This window comes from Sinohyriopsis cumingii, chromosome 17, assembly GCF_028554795.1.
Source record: "Sinohyriopsis cumingii isolate HCF-2022 chromosome 17, ASM2855479v2, whole genome shotgun sequence".
Classification (NCBI taxonomy): Eukaryota; Metazoa; Mollusca; class Bivalvia; order Unionida; family Unionidae; genus Sinohyriopsis; species Sinohyriopsis cumingii.
In genome coordinates, this window is record NC_142977.1 from 93,280,041 (window position 1) to 93,303,888 (window position 23,848).

The window sequence follows — 23,848 nt, forward strand, 5'->3', positions numbered from 1 at the left end:
CTTTCAGATTAGTAAAATGGAAAGAAAATGAATATTCCTTTCAGATTAGTAAAATGGAAAGGATATGATGATTCCTTTCAGGTTAGTAAAATGGAAAGGAAGTGATGATTCCTTTCAGATTAGTAAAATGGAAAGAAAATGATTATTCCTTTCAGATTAGTAAAATGGAAAGGATATGATGATTCCTTTCAGATTAGTAAAATGGAAAGGAAATGATGATTCCTTTTGAGATAGTAAAATGGAAAGGAAATGATGATTCCTTTCAGATTAGTAAAATGGAAAGGAAATGATGATTCCTTTCAGATTAGTAAAATGGAAAGGAAATTATGATTCCTTTCAGATTAGTAAAATAGAAAGGATATGATGATTCCTTTAAGATTAGTAAAATGGAAAGAAAATGATGATTCCTTTTGAGATAGTAAAATGGAAAGGAAATGATTCCTTTCAGATTAGTAAAATGGAAAGGATATGATGATTCCTTTCAGATTAGCAAAATGGAAAGGAAATGATTCCTTTCAGATTAGTAAAATGGAAAGGAAATGATGATTCCTTTCAGATTAGTAAAATGGAAAGAATATGATGATTCCTTTCAGATTAGTAAAATGGAAAGGAAATGATGATTCCTTTCAGATTAGTAAAATGGAAAGGATATGGTGATTCCTTTCAGATTATTAAAATGGAAAGGATATGATGATTCCTTTCAGATTAGTAAAATGGAAAGGATATGATGAATCCTTTCAGATTAGTAAAATGGAAAGGAAATGATGATTCCTTTTGAGATAGTAAAATGGAGAGGAAATGATTCCTTTCAGATTAGTAAAATGGAAAGGATATGATGATTCCTTTCAGATTAGTAAAATGGAAAGGAAATGATTATTCCTTTTGAGATAGTAAAATGGAAAGGAAATGATGATTCCTTTCAGATTAGTAAAATGGAAAGGATATGATGATTCCTTTCAGATTAGTAAAATGGAAAGGAAATGATGATTCCTTTTAGATTAGTAAAATGGAAAGGAAATGATTCCTTTCAGATTAGTAAAATGGAAAGGAAATGATTCCTTTCAGATTAGTAAAATGGAAAGAAAATGATGATTCCTTTTGAGATAGTAAAATGGAAAGGAAATGATGACTCCTTTCAGATTAGTAAAATGGAAAGGAAATGATTATTCCTTTCAGATTAGTAAAATGGAAAGGAAATGATGACTCCTTTCAGATTAGTAAATTGGAAAGGAAATGATGATTCCTTTTGAGATAGTAAAATGGAAAGGAAATGATGACTCTTTTCAGATTAGTAAAATGGAAAGGAAATGATGATTCCTTTCAGATTAGTAAAATGGAAAGGATATGATGATTTTTTTCAGATTAGTAAAATGGAAAGGAAATTATGATTCCTTTCAGATTAGTAAAATAGAAAGGATATGATGATTCCTTTCAGATTAGTAAAATGGAAAGAAAATGATGATTCCTTTTGAGATAGTAAAATGGAAAGGAAATGATTCCTTTCAGATTAGTAAAATGGAAAGGATATGATGATTCCTTTCAGATTAGCAAAATGGAAAGGAAATGATTCCTTTCAGATTAGTAAAATGGAAAGGAAATGATGATTCCTTTCAGATTAGTAAAATGGAAAGAATATGATGATTCCTTTCAGATTAGTAAAATGGAAAGGAAATGATGATTCCTTTCAGATTAGTAAAATAGAAAGGATATGGTGATTCCTTTCAGATTATTAAAATGGAAAGGATATGATGATTCCTTTCAGATTAGTAAAATGGAAAGGATATGATGAATCCTTTCAGATTAGTAAAATGGAAAGGAAATGATGATTCCTTTTGAGGTAGTAAAATGGAGAGGAAATGATTCCTTTCAGATTAGTAAAATGGAAAGGATATGATGATTCCTTTCAGATTAGTAAAATGGAAAGGAAATGATTATTCCTTTTGAGATAGTAAAATGGAAAGGAAATGATGATTCCTTTCAGATTAGTAAAATGGAAAGGATATGATGATTCCTTTCAGATTAGTAAAATGGAAAGGAAATGATGATTCCTTTTAGATTAGTAAAATGGAAAGGAAATGATTCCTTTCAGATTAGTAAAATGGAAAGGAAATGATTCCTTTCAGATTAGTAAAATGGAAAGAAAATGATGATTCCTTTTGAGATAGTAAAATGGAAAGGAAATGATGACTCCTTTCAGATTAGTAAAATGGAAAGGAAATGATTATTCCTTTCAGATTAGTAAAATGGAAAGGAAATGATGACTCCTTTCAGATTAGTAAATTGGAAAGGAAATGATGATTCCTTTTGAGATAGTAAAATGGAAAGGAAATGATGACTCTTTTCAGATTAGTAAAATGGAAAGGAAATGATGATTCCTTTCAGATTAGTGAAATGGAAAGGATATGATGATTCCTTTCAGATTATTAAAATGGAAAGGATATGATGATTCCTTTCAGATTAGTAAAATGGAAAGGATATGATGAATCCTTTCAGATTAGTAAAATGGAAAGGAAATGATGATTCCTTTTGAGATAGTAAAATGGAAAGGAAATGATTCCTTTCAGATTAGTAAAATGCAAAGGATATGATGATTCCTTTCAGATTAGTAAAATGGAAAGGAAATGATTATTCCTTTTGAGATAGTAAAATGGAAAGGAAATGATGATTCCTTTCAGATTAGTAAAATGGAAAGGATATGATGATTCCTTTCAGATTAGTAAAATGGAAAGGAAATGATGATTCCTTTTAGATTAGTAAAATGGAAAGGAAATGATTCCTTTCAGATTAGTAAAATGGAAAGGAAATGATTCCTTTCAGATTAGTAAAATGGAAAGAAAATGATGATTCCTTTTGAGATAGTAAAATGGAAAGGAAATGATGATTTCTTTCAGATTAGTAAAATGGAAAGGAAATGATTATTCCTTTCTGATTAGTAAAATGGAAAGGAAATGATGATTCCTTTTGAGATAGTAAAATGGAAAGGAAATGATGACTCCTTTCAGATTAGTAAAATGGAAAGGAAATGATTATTCCTTTCAGATTGGTAAAATGGAAAGGAAATGATGACTCCTTTCAGATTAGTAAAATGGAAAGGAAATGATGATTCCTTTTGAGATAGTAAAATGGAAAGGAAATGATGACTCTTTTCAGATTAGTAAAATGGAAAGGAAATGATGATTCCTTTCAGATTAGTAAAATGGAAAGGAAATGATTCCTTTTAGATTAGTAAAATGGAAAGGAAATGATTCCTTTCAGATTAGTAAAATGGAAAGGAAATGATTCCTTTCAGATTAGTAAAATGGAAAGGAAATGATGATTCTTTTTCAGATAGTAAAATGGAAAGGAAATGATGATTCCTTTCAGATTAGTAAAATAGAAAGAAAATGATGATTCCTTTCAGATTAGTAAAATGGAAAGGAAATGATGATTCCTTTCCAGATTAGAGCCTGCAATAAAGATAACTTTGAAAAAGTAGTACAGAAACATAGTTTTTAAATATGAGCAAAAAAGAGCTATAAATGCTTAAAGAAAGATTGCCAAAACATTCTTAGAAAGAAAGAAAAAAATGATTAAATCTTATTTAATAAACCACTGACGACAAAAGTAGTTATGAAATAAAACAGCCTGGCTATTATTCTCAAGAAGAAAAAAATAGGTTTGAAATAAATACCTAGTGCCCATTGCACAAATTCTAAAACATTCTTTAATAAAATGATAGAAGAATTCATGGCAATGCTCTTACATAGTAACATTTCAGATTAGGATAAATGTAAATTATTGCCGTCTTTAGTCTAGTTTCCTACAAGACCAGAATTAATGCAGATAAACGAGCAGTTTTTTTTTTTTTTTTTTTTTTTTTTGCAGTGTCAGCATCATGAAAATTGAATAAAACGCCACTTGGGATATTTTTAGCAGTTAAAATTCAAATGAAAATACTCTTTCATTATTCTAATAGAGAGAGAGAGAGAGAGTAGATTGGTCTTGGAATAATGCAAATTTTCCCACAGTATTCAGCTCAGCAATGAATTTAATTCACCTTTTGCTGACAAGTATGAATAAAATATCGAATTTTCATTGGTTATTGCTGGACTTTGATTATGGAGCTGTTAATAAATACAACAATCCAAGTGAGATGGCTTCGTGTAATATAAATGTTAGCGGGTTCTATCAGTTGGACTTGTAGGCAAAAAGAGAAAAGTCAGAACTGCTAACTCGTCTAGCGGTCACATTGAGTACCATTGTACACACGGACATAGGAACACGTTACCATGAAGTATTATTTATTCTCTTTAGCTGGCAGCACAAAGCGTGTTTATTAACCATGCTTTAGAATCTGACTCGTTATATAAACACTGTAATCCTGGATTGACTTTAAACCATGGCTTGTTACACGTACACAAAAATAAACTAATACAATCTTGTAAATCTTGACTAAATTGAATTACAGTACAATATGGAATAATACAATAATAGCGTGATAAGCCACTGAAAGACCTAAACTTCAATTAAACTGCTCACTTTTAGAATACAGAATGAATTCATACAAAATATTGCATATGCGCACATTCAGTTAACAAAGAAAATGCTCAATAACACCCAATATCTTTAGAGTCATTATCAGTACAACGTCTGATTCTAAAGAATAAACCCCTAAATATTAAAAACATTACACATACCAATGATATCTAGTTTTATCAACAACCTTCTCAACTAAACGGAAAACCAAGTTTGGTATTATACTACAAACATTTTTTGTTGGTGAGGCCGCGATACCAATTTTCATGATATACAGTGTACATATAGGGACAGACTAAACGGCCCCAAACTCTTGGAACACCCCAAGACACCTCAGATTATGTTTTATAGTTGAAAGTATGTTTTCAATTGAATATAAATCATTAAATTTAATTTTAAATACCTTATAATTTTATACAAAAAATCCAAGAAAACTTTTAAGCTGACTAGTTAGTCACGCACAGTGACGAAAGAGTTGTCGTTCGTGCATCTGATTCTAAGTTCTTGAATAAGAGCGTTCTGTATAATATCGATATATGCATACTAACGCATTGCAAAGAAATTGAATACTGTTTTTTCTCATTGATATATATGTATCCAGGACACACCACGAGGATGCGCTCTTTCCGTGTCTATTTTTATTCATGTTCTTTGTTGTTGGTTTGCTTATTTTTCTTCCTTTCTTCTTTGTCCTTTTTTCTCTTTCTTATGACATTTACGATTACTGTCACAATTGCTACATTGCTATTATGATGATTCTACTCTTAGAATCCACTGTAATCAGTTAACATAAATCACAACACCTGACAAGACACACTTTTTAACTGCTGTCTTCACAGTCCATGAATCATATCCTTAAACATCACTAAAACATGTACATGTAAATATAAGGGACTTCTGTCAAAATAAAATGTATAAACTTGAGTACAAGGGAAAATTTGTTAGATGAAGAGAAGCGAAATGTGCATGTTTTCAATAAAATCATATGGTTCTATATCACAATGGTTACATGAATGGATATTCAACGAATTAAATGACCTCTAGATATGTTTAATTTCACCGAAGCAAATTAAGACAAACAGAGGTTGCCCAACCCGTGTGAAAGGTATCACTGATTTGTTTTCCCGTACATAACTGTGTTATCAGAGTATTGTAAGTAAAATGCATTGCAGAATAACGCAACCTCCCTGTGACTAGTCTGAAACTTTTTGATTCTATGGATGTCTGCCAGTCATATAAAGACATATCCGTCTCACCCATTTCACTAGTTTGATTGTTATCACTTGAACTCACAGCGATCTTGCTCTGGCTATCAAAAACTACAATACGGCTTTCTTAAGATACGTCTTTAGAGTTCCCAGATTCAACACTACAATGGCTTTCAGGCATCGTTGTTTTTATGTTCTGTAAGGCAACTTTCAAAAGCATTAGACAGTTCACTAACTTCTATCAGGTGTAATTAATACTCCAAAGAAGAAAGTCCTTCTGATTTCCATATTGCTCCTTGCGTAACGAACGGTTCTGCCTGTGGATTAAACTCATTTTCAGCAACTGGCAGAACATCAAAATTTGAATGGCTTGGTAGAACCTCCAGATCCCAACCAAGTGGGTTTCTTGAAATATGGGATACGCTGATTATACTTAACATTCCGTGTGCATCGGTTAGGGACAGGATCCTTTTTCTGCACAACAGGTAAACTGTTGCACTGTAATATTAGATGATGATCTAATCCTCCTCTACCATGTTTCCTCTTCACTTCATCCTCTGGGGTATCCGTTTTGCATGACATTCTTGACAAGAACCCGGTCTCCAGGCTGTAAAACGGCACTTGTATACCTTGAGTCATGACTTGTTTTCTCTTTCTCTGCAGAAGCTCTTGGATGCTATCTGGTAAGCCTCTTGCATGTCATATATATAATCTATGTTGGGGTTTGGACCAAGACAAGGAAATCCCAGTCGCGGGTTTACACAATATTATATTATTTTTCTCACCCAATATTTTCCTTTAAAGTAAAAACAACTCTTCATTAGTGCAATATAGTTCACGTCCAAATGTTTACATGCGGCTCATTAATACAAATATGTTCACGAGGGCTGTGGTGTGACCGTTGCATCTGAAGTACACAGTGAGCAAAGAAAAATAACAACATAAAACGTCTCATAGTAATGAGGTATTATCACATTTAATATATGGATGCTATATGAAATTAACAATAAATAATTAATATTTATTACAAGAAAATGTTTCATTTTCATTAGTTCCAATTTTGAAAAGTTATATTATAAATAATGAAATGATAATGGGTACACATCTCTGCTGTAGTTACACTTAGTACAAGATGTAACGAAGAGTAACATGTTGCATGATATTATTCATGGGTAATTAGAGATCTGTGTCACTATCGTATACAACCCTCCTTTTCTTTGGAGGAGGTGAAACTGTTTGTGACATACTTGTGCTGTAATTAATATTGATTGTAAAATCACCCCTGTGTATGAAAGACCCTCCAAATACGGACCCTATCGGATAACCATGTGCTGAACTTTCAAGTTCACGTATTCTTTAAAAATTTATTTTTCTGTCTTGGAAATATGGCAAGTGCTACAGTGAAATTTGCGTACGGATTAATATGTGGACGGATAAATGATTCTTTTAGTCTGGCAAGTGCATTATTTATCATGAAATATTATAGGTATTTTTTTATTCAACTAGGGCACCATGGAGATGCTTAACAAAATTAGAAGAAAGCATGTTTGACATAACACATTTATATCTGTTACTAAGTTTTCTGTAGTTGTTGAGTGAGTTGGATTTTTGTGCCCGGTAATGTGTATAGACTGAGTGTCCCTTGATTAATAGAATCTTTGTTGGGATTTTGGACCAAGACAAGAAAATTCCAGTCAAGGGGTCTCTCCACGAGGCTATGAAGTGTATAGTCTATGTGCTTGGATCAGTGTTTTCTGTCATAGTTCATTCCACACAGCATTGAGAAGTTTATCCTATCTGTAGCACAGTCAAATTTCAGGTCAACGTCATTAAATATAGCTAATTTGTTTCATACGAAGTATTTAAAACTAGTTAGGTTGCTTTAGCTACATTTAATGATGCTGACCTGAAAATGTACTGAGTTACGCCTGCATACAGGATAAAATTGACCATGCTGTTTGAAACTAGCAAAATACCAAATAGCTCGACATCTTGTGCGTGTGTGTGTCTCTCGAGAAATGTTTTGTATGGTGTGTTCTCAAAGATGGATTGACCTTAATTTACTATGTTTTTTGCTACATATTTGTTGTTTGTTATTAAAACAACCACGTCAGGCCACATGCGTCTGACGTTTAATCAATAAAGTACACCGAAATCTCTGACAACATGAAATCAAATAGTATCGATCAAGTGATTTCATGTTATCGGAATTTTCGTCGTACTTTATTGATAAAACATCAGGCTCCTGGGTAAATGAACAGCAGAAGACAACAAGTTTTCTTTTTTAAAAAGTAGTTCTGAACGCTTGGACACCTTGACTGAGGCAACTGGTCTGATATGACTAGACTGAGATAAGAAAAGGAAGGTTAACAAAACAGCTAGATTTTTCTGTCGCATGGGTGAGAAATGACCAGTCCTGTATACAATCTTGTTGAAAAACTGTTTCAGTACTCTCCAGTTGATCTCCACAAGTCAAGTAAACTGGTAAGCGAGGATACGTTCCAAAGAGAACGTAAAAGTGAGAATACCCTAATCATCATTTTAGTACAGTTGTAGGCATGGATTACTTAGTATAAGTGATTCTTCCAATCCCCTTTACGTACCTTGGGTAGTTTCTAAAGCACATCCAACAGCGTACGATTAAATACTCATCCTGACCATTGCCTTCTAGATGGTATAGGGTAGTTATTGACCTGGCAATTCCGTAATACTTCTGAAGCTGATGGAACAACTCGTTTTCGAACCTGATCATCATGAAACCTGTCGGAAAAAGCAAACAAGAGAACAATATCGTTGAATCATTTGCCAGTAAAGACTTGTTCTTTGAGGCATATACTTGGGCATAACGTGTGCAGTAATCCATGATGTCAATAATATATTCGTAATCCTCCTTTCGATTTTTCAAGGTGCAGAAAGTCAATAGACACCAATTCAAATGGACAGGATGAAGTAACGAATTGAAGAGGAGTTTTAAAGTGCTGTATTTTTCGCTTAGACTTGATGCAAACACCACTATAGTGTCAAGTACTGTTCAATGTCGGCTGCCATCTTTGGCCAATATAATCAATCCTAGGCCAAACGGATAAGCCCGTCCACCCCTAAATGGTACACAATGATAACTGTGAAAATAACTACATCAGGGAAACCACTAAAAGCCTCTAAACAAGACTTAAGGAACAGCTATACATCCACAAAGACTCCCTGTGAGCAGTTGGTGAATATTTCAAAATATCGGGACACTATTTCTTGGGATAACATCCGAGTACTCGGTAGAGAGAATAATATCCTAAGGAGAAAAATAAGGGAAGCTACTGCAATTATGGATGGGGTGCCAGTGTTGAACCGTGATTCTGGATTGAAAATTAAACCCGTGTACAGAAGGATTTTGTCACTTGATCAACATATTGGCGATCATGTGACTCCAGTCTAAACTTCATTTTTCTGACGAAGGCATTGCGATAAGGTCAAAAGTAAAGAGTCATTACTGTGCTTGATAAAGAAAAGTATCTATTCTTATTTCATTAATTATCAATGACTGTAGCAGATAGCAATATTTATTCCATGATATAAAAATTACTTGAGTGTATAACCATATTTGTACATTTCAAAGTGCATGAGTATAACTAACGTTACCTTTAATGACAAATTTGGTCAGTTTATGCAAGTAATATATTAACCGACGTAAAGTGACAATGGTTTTTGGAAAAGGTGTTTCTTTTCTTGGTAATAGAAACATATAATTATTTATTTCGTCATTACAGTGACTCTACTGCATAATTTTGTTTAAAAACAATTTATTTGATTTCATTTTCTCGGATTCAAAATGTCGAAAACTCCTGAAAATACGCTCGTGTTTAATCTAATCAGGCTGAAAATCGTATCTAATGACAGCAAAACGTCGATGTCCATAGGGCTTTCCTCGTCTCAAAATGAAGTTCGACTACGATCCAAATCAAAATAGTAATCTTTTTAAATGGCGTGAGAGCGGGTGCTGATGCTTTCAGATTAATTTGTGATAATAAAAATAGTTTTAATACATAGTAATGTACTCTCTCCTTGGACTAAATCCGTTTTTCTAAGTAGTGGATAAAGCAAGTAATGTGTTTTGTAATGCGATCACAAGGATTCATCTCAAAGTGTTTCCAATTGAAAGTTTGCATTATCACAGCTCTCTTTCTCTCTCTCTCTCTCTCTCTCTCTCTCTCTCTCTCACATAAAATAAAAAATAAAAGGATGTTTGTTTTGTAGCTTATTACATCATGAACATTTCCTCCAATACTTTGATAAAAACGTTACCAGTATATTGGGGGGGGGGGGGCGGGTTACCAGTGTATTGTTGGGGGGGGGACAGAAAGCACATATTTTCCACCTGGTTGCTTTTTAGTTTTAATGGTTGTTGTGGAAGCTGTCAAAAATAGAAACGTGCCTAAAATAATATAATAATGTCTAACCAAATATAGTTATTTCTGTAAAATGTATTTTTTATCTGATGATGGTAATTAAAATATCACTTCATAAGTTAATGCAGGATAGTTGATAAATGAATAATTTATGATATTGTATGTGTAACGTCTCATTCTCTATGAAGCTCCAGTAACTGGTACACTCCTAATATTCTAAGCTTATTTCACAAATATATTCATGTCCAGGGGGTTTTGGTACCAAAGACTGTGTCACATTGAACTTAATAGTAAGTTGTTTTGAGAAAGATGTCTTTTTTTTTAAAACCAGCATGTCTGCACTAACTTCTCTTTTATGAATAATTGGCCGTATATTGGAATGGCTCCATGCACATACAATTGATGAAAATTCCATGAGAAAGGTGAATAAGTTTCACATCCTCAAAACACCCACTGTTCACATTAGTGTCACATGGATTGAGGACCAAAGTTTGTATGGCAGAAAGCCGACAAATTTGACCATGAAGGTGAAACCAAAACAATAGATGTGACTCATCCTCCAGACTTTAAGTAACAATAATAGCACACAGCACATTATCTGCCCATCGTGTGTAATTTTCCTTATAAATAACCTTGATCTTCGAGCTACAAATTTACAGCTGCATCACAAAGTGTGGAACTGGATAAAATTTCAACAATATATATGAAGTTGTAAAAATAAGTGACAGCCTAGATAAGAAAGCAGACCACTGACCTCCCTTATTTTTTTTACCTTAACTATTAAGACAGATATCCTATATGAATACATGAGACACTACGAAGTCTAGTTATACAACAGGCTAAAGTTGCATGCCAATACATTCATTGGTTAGAATATTACACGTGTACACGGACAGAGGTGATGATTAATAATTATCCTAGCCATGACTTTAAGCTTGACATTGAAGTCATGCAATGATATCACTAATTATGGTATAGTTCAAGTTTTATTAAAATATCTTAAGTAGTTTAAAATATATGCTTCCAAAAAATCACAATATACTTAAAATTTGTCTTGCCTTGCCTTATCTTGAAGTTACGTGATACACTGTCTACTTATGATATATATATATATATATATATATATATATATATATATATATATATATATATATATATATATATATATATATATATATATATGGGCAGGGTTTGATTAAATCTCTCTATCTGCCACAAAGTTATGGTCTAGCCGAGCAAATGTTAAGAACATGATAGAATGACAGTGTGTTAACATATTATGCCTAATTTAAGACGGTTGTATTAAATGTATTACGAGTTATATCATAATTTAACATTACGCCACAAGTGTTCTTGCCTTGACCTTGACACACGACACAGAACGTGGTATGCGACAAACATAATACATACATTTTTCCTAATATCTTAAATGGCTTCAGCGCCATGGCCTGGATAAAACAAATGGAATATGTTAACATTTAAGAAAGGACAATGAACTTGGTATACTATGTGATTGTTATGGATATAAGCCTATTCAGTTTAATGTATCTAAATATTGGTTTATAGTTCCAGGCTTGTCAAGAAATATATAGTATTGGAATGTAACTATAACTGTGTGCTTTGTGAAATCCACAATAAACAAACCATAGCTTCGTGGCTAAAATTATGTAAGTCACAAACAGTCAATATTCAAAACTGTAGTGTTGGATAATTATTATCTTTAAGTTACAGTCAAGACATCACATGAAAGTAACCTTGAGATGACCTTTGCAGAAAGGATCTTGATAATACAAAACACACCATCCAAAATATTTTATTTTCATTACTTCGGCAGCTTCTGATCTACAGCCCAACCATGAAAAATAGCATTGATCTTTCAAAACTGAATCATAAAAGTGTGTTATATGACAATGCGTTAAGATATCTTGCACGAATACATTTTTTTATATCTCACTATCCTCAAGAATTTGTGAGCTACATGCTTGACATAAAAATATAAATGTTATCAATGGCTTAATCTTGATGGAAATGCTACGAATAGAGTTGATACTTCCTGAGGGTATGATTTAAATACAAATTTAATTAAACAACCTTCAATAACTTTATAGATACAGAACCAATATAAAAAGCTAGTACGCTTCACACATGACTTTTTTGATCTTGCTGTTAGGACCATGCTTTTGATACACACTGGGTGAGCGGCCCCGAGTGGCCCAGTTTTCTAACGCGCTCACCGTTACGGATCACTGCCATCTCGCCTCTGTCTGCGTGGGTTCGAGTCTGGGGCTCGGCTAATGTGGGTATGAGAGAAAGCTTGCCAGTAGCTTCTCGTGGGTCAGTGGTTCTTTCCAGGATTTTCCCGGGTTCTTCTTCTACCATTAATACTGGCCGGCATGTATAGTCTATAATGTGCTGAAAAATGGCGTTAAACCCCATTACAACAACAACACTGGGTGATTGCTTGTGTAAACATCAGTGCAATCAAAAGTGAGATACAGTGAATATAAAAGAATTAAGTAAATGATATGACACTCTGTTTCCAATCTCTACACTTAAGTGTATGGCCTGATCCAGGAACAAATCTTTCAATACTGTAAATGAGTATTTCTCTTTTCATTGTTGAGCTGTTACTAAATATCTATACCATTTGTTGTCTTGTAGCTTTTTAAAGTGAACCAATCTGATTTTACAGTCCAACTTGGAGATCTGAGGGATAACACCGAGAGTTTTTTTTTTTCCTGCTGACCTTGTGATTCATATGTCAATTGACAGCTTTCTCACTTCTGAAAACGTTACATCCCATTCGGAACAGATAGATACAAACGATAACTCTCGCTAACATTAAATTCAACAATTCAACGCTTTTTTTTTTATTGGCTAATAAACAAAAATCGACCGTGAATATCAAAGGTCACCAAAACAATAACTTTATCGGTGTGAGATCTCCACGTAGAACTGTAGATATCTGATTTACTCAGACTTAAAGTGAACTAACTTTTATAAACAAAATGTTAAAGAATTATATTTGTTTGCTTTTTAAAAAATTTAAAAAGGGATGTTATCATCAGTTCTATTCATACATATGCATACTAACATTTGAAACTGATAAAGACGACATAATCTGATTCAGATTTTATTAAACTTTATTTGATTTTGAACAATATTTCTTTTATATTTGTGTTATATATCACCATTGGTAAGTACAAAAGAACATATGGTGGAGAAAAATGAAGACACATTATATCTCAATAGCACTGATTTTCGAGTCGATACGGTTAAATGAATTAGAGACAGAAAAACAACGAATTTAAAGGCAATGAGCTAGAATGTTGTAACATGTATTTTCGAATAGAAAAATAGACTTAATACATGTGCTAAAAAAATATTCATCCACTTCAAAAGAATTTGTGAACATCGTGACTGGAGCTGTTATTTTCAAGACCATATTGTAGGAAGTCTGATTTTAAAGACACCAGATATGACATCATTGAATATAACGATGAATGTGAAGAAAACAGACAAACCTTTTTTATACAATTATTTTAGATATTTGTAGAGCTGACAGATCTTATCGTAAGGAAATGACGTATGCAAGAACAGAATTTATACTGCAAGAAAATGTAGATATGCAGTGGCGTCACTCGGGTTGGTGTAGCTCGGTAGCTCATGGTGTCACCCCCATGGTCCTCCTTCCGTAACAGACCATACAGAATCCTTAGTAATGTCATTTTGGTGTCACCCCCTCTGATGGTGTCACCCGGTGCAGTCCGCACCCCCACCCACCCCCCGCATCCCCCTAGCGACGCCACTGCTGTGCCTGCTAGTCATGTATTTAACTATGATTGGTTATCCGCTTATGAAATCCGACTAGACCGAGCAGTGTGTGCTCTGTGAAATTTGCAATTTTTCATTTTGGTGTCACCCCTCTGAGATGGTGTCACCCGGAGCGGTCCGCACCCCCTGCACCCCCCTAGCGACGCCACTGTAGGTATGCCTGTTACAAGGACCACCACCACCCCCCAAAAAAATATATTGATTCCATACAGTGAAGATAGCTGAATTTTTTTTTTGTTTCGAAGGACGCGCTACATTTTCAATATATATATCCCCATAAACATATCGGAGTGAAAAGCTCCAGTTCATTAAGTTATGGAAACTTCAGTATTCGTTTATGGATATTGCCAAGTCCTGCCAAAGTTTCTGTCACAAATGTCCCTTCATGGTCAAATTTGTATGAATTAGTTTTATAATCCACAAAGGGAAATAATCAATATTCAAGACCATAGGGTGCATCTGTAAGGGGATGGGGAGATGGTTCTGGGGTCTTTTTTGTTTGTTTCTTTTGTTTATTTGGGTGGGTTGAGGAGGGGGGCGCAGGGTCCTGTTTTAGAATATCGTTGGCGGCTATGCATTTGTTTTCTCTCGCATTAAGCTCAGACAACATTAGGTAGTTTCAACCATTACTGCAAGTCGAATAACATAAACCTGCAGTACTTTTATGTAAATACTGTTTAAACATTATATTATCATTCATCTTGTAGTAATTTCATATTGTAGTAATTTATTCTAAGTAATAACAAAACAAACATTTGTTATTTATTGTAGATGCGAGATTCGAGGGACTTTAGTAAACTATTTCGGACATTACGCTCAACAGCGAGGATAGGTGTTCGCAGTAATTATCTGAAATTGATTTTATTGACTTATTTATAATCAACTTTTTCCGTGTTTGCATGCAATATGGATTGGACTTGTTGTGTTACTTATTACATGTATATATATACCGTGAGCTATATGGTTCTAGATGAAATTACGAGCATTAGCATCTGCTCAGCACAATAAGTTTTCTCTTCATTTTTTGTTTCTCGTGACATTTTTTATATTAAGAATATCTCCTATCTCTTCCAGAATCAATTTCACCGCATCGTCATGTTCTGTCCTCATGACACCATCCATCACTGAATACTGAAGAAGCTTCTGCACCCTTCTCATATTCAGCTGCATCTGAAAAATCATCGATGGCGAAATTGCTTTGAGGTAACTTAACACACTTGTCGTATTGGCGACGACATGCTCCTGCGGCATTGTTACCGTGAAGTCCTTGTATGGAATTTTATCTGGGAAGGCTAGAATAATTGGGCGGGAGTCTTTGAAAAGAACAGGTATACACCCACTTTGAATAGAATCGTAAACTGACTTTCTTGATGGTGTGAGACCACCGGGCTGAAGGCAAAATACGGAGTTCATTAACCATCTGGTTGTTATATGAATCGCTGACTCAACACACGGATTGGTATGCACAAGCACCATGTCCTCTTCGGCACCAAACGGTTTTTTGCTGAAATATTCTTCATGACTTTCCTCTGTTTGGATTCTGAATTGAGATTCCAGTCTCTCCCTCAGTGGCGTTAGCTCCCTTTGTCCCATGGCCAATAGCAAGAATACGTTCCGTTCTGTCCCTCGGTTAATACTGATAGTGGTATCATTCCTTTGGTTAAAAGATGTCTGATTTGAAATTGCAGAATAACAATTTATTAGATGAACGTATGACGGATAAGGCAATGTGAAACTTCGAATATCACGACTTTTAATAAAATCTACCCAGTTTGGTTCGAATTCATCTTCGATCGACATGAAAACGAGACTTTTCGCATTGTAATTTTGTATCATTGGAATGACGTCTGAGTGCAAATCGTGTAGGGTCCGTCCGAATGTTGTGAAATGTAGAAGGCCCTTGTTAAAGTATGGCTGGTGGGTCAGGAAGCTGAACAGGTGCTGGAGCATCCAAGTTCCGCTTCCTTGGGGATAGTAGTCACACATGTAATGCAAACCAAAGTAAACTGGCACGTAGAACGCATCTGCCTCTTCTGGTTTAAGTGTTCTGTAAGGACTTGATAATAGTTTGTAATGAATGGTTACTTCCAGACTAAACATGTGTGTCTCTCTAACTGAAAAATCGCATAGTTGGTCCTGATTTAAATCCATTTTCACTCCATTTATTCGGTGCATTTCTGGACCCATGCCACAATATGAGAACTTATAGCAACCTTGATACTGTCTTGGGTATTTATACAAACATTCGACTTGGTCTCTATTGAATAATGATGTCATATCATAGACATAAATTTTAAAAGGAGCCTTCATGCTGGAAGGATCTATAGATGGAAAGCAGTCTATCTCCGAATCAAGAAGCCCTTCGAGTTTTATTTTCTCCGACGTAAGTGATTTGTATATTCCTGACCCTATTGGACCCTGCATTGTTTCTTCTTTATATTCCTTGAAATATGCAGGTAAACTTCTATCAAGCAGCGAGGCGAATCCATATCTAAAATAAAAGCGAATAACAGTACAACACAAATAGGAAAACATATGGCATACAATTGCACATGTCATTTCAAGAATATTGCTCATTGAAATAAAATATTATAAAATAATTCACCTATTCGGTAAATCGAAAACCCTTGACATCGATACGGTAAAATAACACCTCAAGTCCTAAAATACAGGACCTACTGATTGTTACCACGAAAATAAATTCTGCGAAAAAAATGACAATGTTTCCACACAAAAAACCAATGAAGCATTTTTAAACATAAAGTATCAGTACTAACTTCGAAGCTTCACAATGTATTAGTATCTCTTGACCAGGCAAACTTTTGCATATTGCATTAGTCCGGTTAAGATTATTATTATTATTATTATTATTATTATTATATACTCGCTCGTAAGTCGAGTCCAACTGGCAACAACAAAGACCCAGGATTTATGTTGTTAATTTTACTTTATTTTACGAGCAAATTGCATATAACCAGAAATGACAGCGAATTATGCGACGCCAGATCTGTGTCCGTGCTGCTTGTGTTTGGACTCGACTTATAATCGAGAAGCCGGTACATTTGTATTTATATATTTGCTTGCTGTTTATTGGCCATTATATAGACCCCCCTGGAAATACTACCGACCCAACATGAAGCTACTGGCAAATTTTCTCACTGGCTTTCTCACAAACCCACATTGGCTAGGAGAGACACAAACCCACGCGTATAGTGGTGATCTGTAAAAGAGAGAGTCTTTTATGACTCGGCCACCGGTAGCCCCTGTTGAATACGAAGAGAACAAGAATCTACGAAGCATTTGGAGTTAGGTTCCATGGACAACCGTGGAATTTGTTTCTTTGCAAATGTTCGGTTATGAATTCAGCATTCTCTGGCAATTTTTTGAAAAAGATAACATAAAGAAAATTATGAACTTTTGGTGACTAAAATAATATCGATCTACTTTATTCGAGAAAACTTAACTCCGTATTTTCCTGACATCAACCTCACTCTCAGTTATTATATTTCACGAACCTTCAACTGCTTTTATTATTAGTTTTAGCTTCGTCTTTATAAAAAGAAAAACAAACCTAGTAATAATTTAGTCTTGGGTCAGGTGAACCTCCGTAGGAAGTTTTGTAAAGTTGGTACAGTTGTCTTTTTAATTTTAAAGGTAAAGTTCACTTTTCAAGGGTTAATGAAAGAACCCTAAATATTGTAGACTCTTCATATATGTCACTGTTTTATTAATTTCCAAAGAGATCTACATAGTTTGTCAGTTTGACCATATAACTTGACGTGCCCTAATGACCGAGATTTTACATCATGGGAATGTTGAGTAAACGTCAAGGTCATTATATTGTCTACGGTAAATAATGATCCACGATTAAATTTATTCATGCTTAAAGTGCAAACTATTATTACTAATACGATCGTCATTGAACTCTCAGGGAAACTGTAAGCACATTATACACATAGATGAAAAAGTGTCACAACGTGCAGGACGATTTTGATGAGAGACTTGTCATTCGAAAAGATGAAATAGTTAAGTTAAATATAATAAGATATATTACTGGGCATTACATTTCATTCACTAGTGTCGCTTATTTGTGGAGTTAGGTTATTTTAACTGAGTACCCACTTGCCTGGTCTTGATTGCAATGAATACATACTAGCATAGTTTTGATTACAATGAGTACCTACTAGCCTAATCTTTATTACAACGAGTACCTACTAGCATTGTCTTTATTACAATGATCACCTACTAGCCTAATCTTTATTACAATGAGTACCTACTAGCCTAATCTTTATTACAACGAGTACCTACTAGCCTAATCTTTATTACAATGACTACCTACTAGCATTGTCTTTATTACAATGATCACCTACTAGCCTAATCGTTATTACAATGAGTACCTACTAGCCGTCTTTATTACAATGAGTACCTACTAGCCTAATCTTTATTACAACGAGTACCTACTAGCCTAATCTTTATTACAATGACTACCTACTAGCATTGTCTTTATTACAATGATCACCTACTAGCCTAGTCTTTATTACAATGAGTACCTACTAGCCATGTCTTTATTACAATGAGTACCTACTAGCCTAGTCTTTATTACAATAAGTACCTACTAGCCTAGTCTTTATTAAAATGAGTACCTACTAGCCTAATTGTTATGACAAACAGCACTTCTAAAGCTAAATATCAATGTAAGTAAACTGGCGACTTGAATAACGGACGATGTTTTGTATACAATAAAAAAAAATTGGCAAAACTATTCATGGTTGAGTTCGTTGTTAGCATTATTATGAACAAGGATAAATTATGACGGAATAAATCCTAGTCTTTTGTTTTGGATTATCTCGGGTCACGTGTCTCCAGTGTCTCCAGATACATGTGTTAAATATGTCTCTGGTCTCCGATTGCGAAAGTAAATATGAAAGTTTGGAAAAATGCTTCAAAAAGGAAGAATATTAAAACATCATAAGGTGCGAGTTTAAACAGAAACCACGTTCTGTTACAGCGATTGTTGGTTGCTGCGAGATCCCAACGAGAAATTTGTTTGGAGATATCAATTAATTTCTTTAGTCATGTACGTCCTCACTACAAGGCGCCGTACGAAAAGCTGGTCCATTTCATTTGGATAAACTATAATCTTCCACTGTATGTATAATCTGCCACTGTTTGTATAATCTTCCACTGTTCCACTGTATGTATAATCTTCCACTGTATGTATAATCTTCCACTGTATGTATAATCTACCACTGTATGTATAATCTTCCACTGTATGTATAATCTACCACTGTATGCATAATCTTCCACTGTATGTATAATCTACCACTGTATGCATAATCTTCCACTGTATGTATAATCTACCACTGTATGCATAATCTTCCACTGTATGTATAATCTACCACTGTATGTATAATCTACCACTGTATGCATAATCTTCCACTGTATGTATAATCTACCACTGTATGTATAATCTTCCACTGTATGTATAATCTTCCACTGTATGCATAATCTACCACTGTATGCATAATCTACCACTGTATGTATAATCTACCACTGTATGCATAATCTACCACTGTATGCATAATCTACCACTGTATGCATAATCTACCACTGTATGTATAATCTACCACTGTATGCATAATCTACCACTGTATGTATAATCTACCACTGTATGTATAATCTACCACTGTATGTATAATCTACCACTGTATGCATAATCTTCCACTGTATGTATAATCTACCACTGTATGCATAATCTTCCACTGTATGTATAATCTACCACTGTATGTATAATCTACCACTGTATGTATAATCTACCACTGTATGCATAATCTTCCACTGTATGTATAATCTTCCACTGTATGTATAATCTACCACTGTATGTATAATCTTCCACTGTATGTATAATCTACCACTGTATGTATAATCTTCCACTGTATGTATAATCTACCACTGTATGCATAATCTTCCAGTGTATGTATAATCTACCACTGTATGCATAATCTTCCACTGTATGTATAATCTACCACTGTATGTATAATCTTCCACTGTATGTATAATCTACCACTGTATGCATAATCTTCCACTGTATGTATAATCTACCACTGTATGCATAATCTTCCACTGTATGTATAATCTACCACTGTATGTATAATCTTCCACTGTATGTATAATCTACCACTGTATGCATAATCTTCCAGTGTATGTATAATCTACCACTGTATGCATAATCTACCACTGTATGTATAATCTACCACTGTATGCATAATCTTCCACCACTGTATGTATAATCTACCACTGTATGTATAATCTTCCACTGTATGTATAATCTTCCACTGTATGCATAATCTTCCACTGTATGTATAATCTTCCACTGTATGTATAATCTACCACTGTATGTATAATCTACCACTGTATGTATAATCTACCAATGTATAATCTACCACTGTATGTATAATCTTCCACTGTATGTATAATCTGCAAATCTGCAGATCATATGAACATATTACCGTATTGAAGAAGCAATGTCATGATTATATGCGTGTTATTAATAGATCATTATATATATATATATATATATATATATATATATATATATATATATATATATATATATATATATATATATATATATATATATATATATTACTTATGTAACCTTGAACTTAATGAGAGAGAAAAAATGGCAACATCATAACTTGAATACCCAGTGGTCCTAGGTTCAAGATAATATATCTTCCCAATGTTCCTTACGAAATTCCCACGGAGAAGACAAATATCTGAGAATTGGCCCCAGACTCATTCTATACTTATTCTAGCTGACCTGATTGATAAAACGAAACTCTTTAATCAAATATTTCTTTCTGTGGGACATTTTATGAAATTAATTCATTCAAACTTCAGAATTATGATATGAAAAACTGGGGAAAAGAAAAGAAAGATCATTCATGAATTACTGTCTCGGTTGAAAACCGAACTAATGAAATAAATTATGCGAGAAAACGCTAGAATTAAAACAATAATAAAACTTTGAAGTACACATTGATCCAAATATTATTTTGTAACTCACGTAAATACTTGCGGAAATAAACGATATGCATAGTAAATGTGTACAATACATATATATGTAAAAATATAGTACCGAGTACTGGGCGACATCAACACCGTATTGGAATATCACGTAATACGCATGGATTACCTCTCGCTGCGAAATAATATAGTACTCAAATAAACGTAGGTTTACAGTATCCAAATAGGACTTTTTGTTCTTAATTTTACTTTGATTCGTCACCAAGTTCCAAGAATCTATATCAAACACATTTTACGTTCCCAGATCATTTGCATTTGGGGGCCTTCAAGGCAGAAGAAACCGGAAATGTCGAATGAAACCATCGACCAGAGACGGGAAACCATTAAGACCCACATGTGTTAGCATTGGGATGAAACTTATACCGTGGAGGTATTAAGCGATTGCGTTACCACTAAGTTATTTAGGTTCAATAATCTTTAGAGTCATTTAACAGTTTAAGGCGATGTTAGTCAGTTGTAATATACAACATTAAATAGTTATGCAGACACACGATTTGGACGAATGAACGAGGTTGTTGGTGTTGATTATAGTGGTAATAGTACATGTGACAACGGCGTTGATTATAGTGATAGTGGTACATGTGGCAATGTGATTTAGCAGAGCACAGACTATATATGATAAAGTTACTAAGTAAACCATGCACACCATCACAGCAAGTTGTGTCTATGAAGAAAAGAGAATATTTACCTGGAACCATAGTACAGAAGAAAGATCAAAACAAAAGACGCAGGGATCATCAGGACAATTAGAACCCTCTTGACCGACTTCCATCCTCCATCTTGAAAGTTGCCGATAATACCATCTAACACCATTGCGTTCACTGGAAAAAGCTAAAATAATAATAATAATAATAATAATAATAATAAGAAGAAGAAGAAGAAGAAGAAGAAGAAGAAGAAGAAGATTAATAATAATAATAACAATAACAAATGCAATAATAATAATAAGAAGAAGAAGAAGAAGAAGAGCAATAATAATAATAACAATAACAAAGGCAATAACAATAATAATAATAAGAAGAAGAAGAAGAAGAAGAGCAATAATAATAATAATAACAATAACAAAGGCAATAACAATAATAATAATAATAATAATAATAATAATAATAACAGCAACAACAACATTAACAGCAACAACAACAACAACAATAATAATAATTTAAAAGAAATACCATATTTTAACAGGTTCTTATGTATCGCTTGAAGAAAGCACAGACAGTTATTCCTTTTTCTAACAGATCAAATTGACGATGCATGTGAAGGAGTGTACGGACTCTAAACATCAAACTTCATATCAATAATTCATGTACGTTGACCACCTATTTCTAGGGACACTTCCGCCTTCATATATCAGTGGCACCTACGGCACAGCACTCTCGGGGCTACATGAGCATTTGATAATCGTAGAGTTCATACTAGGGCCATGTAGCACATTCTGTGTGTGTCTTTATCCAAACTCGTTGTACGATCATGTCAGTTATAATGAGAAATATAATCTCAATAAACATAAGGCTCTATATCGAGTTATTTCCGTCTGATCAGTCTGCCATGATTTCGATGCTTTTCGTCCATCGGGTTTTATTGAATTCTCGATCGTACCTTTACAATATTTTTTTTTTCTTTTTATGTTCATCTCGAAATATTAAAATATGGAAGAGTGACAGGATATTTCATTACAAAAGTGTTTTCATTTCTTTAATTTGACGAATTAAATTTATTGTGTCATGAGTAACTGAACCTCGAGTTTTTCAGATGTTTGATCGTCGTCTCATCATAAAGTTCACACGTATTATTCATCCCAAAACGCGATCATTTAATAATATTTTATTATATGCTCATTTTTTTCTCCGTTAAATTTACATTGTCAGAATTGTTCAGTATTTTACGATATTGCACACCTTCATATTGCATTCACGTGCGTAAAGGAACTACTTTCTATTGTAAAAAATACAATGGAGGCAGACGCCAGCAGTTTTGATTTGTAAACAAATCATGTACACTCGCGTAGTAGGCGCTTTACGTTTTGGTTGATTAAATTTATTTCTTTATGAACTAAAGCAGATGTTTCTTGGACTGCCACATACCAGCTGCTTTGGCACAATCCGCGCTAACTTTTTTGATACAATGTTTCGGATTTAGGCTAGCGATACAGTAGACGTAAGAAAGGGTCCTTACAATTAACATACAAGTGACAAGGCATGCACTGTCTTCTTTAGCTGGTAATTAGAATGGCAAAAAATATACTTACAGTTTTACATCCTGAATTTCCTCAAAATGTACTTTCTTAGTTCTGCAAATACGACTTACATGAGCCATGTCATAGGTTCTCAATCTTGATTACACATTTCGAAACTGTACTGTAATTTCGAAGATAAGTGCAACTACAGCCTCCTTACTGCATTCAAAATGAAATGAGCATTACATTCCACAGCGTCTTTTTGATAACTGCAATTGAAAGACTTCGTAATTTTCCCACATTATGATTTAAAACATTCAGTGACAGAAACAGAAACACATTTGCAGATGTCAACACTCTTCTCCCTCGCTTCTTCAATCCAATGTATATCATGTGGAATTGTCACATATAAATCCAATCCATAACCACGAAATTTCGTAGAATAAAAAAATGCCAAAATCTACTCATTCCAGAACAAATGGAAAAAAATTGCTGCAATGCGCAGTCATTCACAATATGACTCCAAATTTCAATTTTAACTAGACACGTCATTTTTTTTCGAAAGTTATGTCTAGCGCGCGACAAAGTTCAAATTTATCTGGGCGGAGTTATGTGCGCAGTAATGA

At 33.9% G+C, this 23,848-nt stretch overlaps 1 protein-coding gene across 1 annotated transcript; it reads right to left on the bottom strand.

The window, feature by feature from the left end:
* Nucleotides 1-13,248: 13,248 nt before the first annotated feature.
* Nucleotides 13,249-21,867, bottom strand: LOC149779435 (uncharacterized). The gene is made up of 2 exons (XM_089938621.1): nucleotides 21,735-21,867; nucleotides 13,249-16,448 (listed from the first exon to the last, which is right to left on the bottom strand). Exons 1-2 carry the CDS (start codon nucleotides 21,857-21,859, stop codon nucleotides 14,975-14,977), a joined length of 1,599 nt encoding a protein of 532 aa, XP_089794747.1. The 5' UTR covers nucleotides 21,860-21,867; the 3' UTR covers nucleotides 13,249-14,974.
* Between the last annotated feature and the right edge of the window lie 1,981 nt (nucleotides 21,868-23,848).

What these genes read in the sequence shown, in the direction of transcription:
- LOC149779435 (XM_089938621.1), bottom strand. Translation starts at nt 21,859, where the DNA reads ATGGTGTTAGATGGTATTATCGGCAACTTTCAAGATGGAGGATGGAAG. An exon ending in CTTCTGTACTATGGTTCCAG is followed by an intron (nt 16,449 to 21,734) that starts GTAAATATTCTC and finishes CTTTTATTTTAG; the next exon opens with ATATGGATTCGCCTCGCTGC.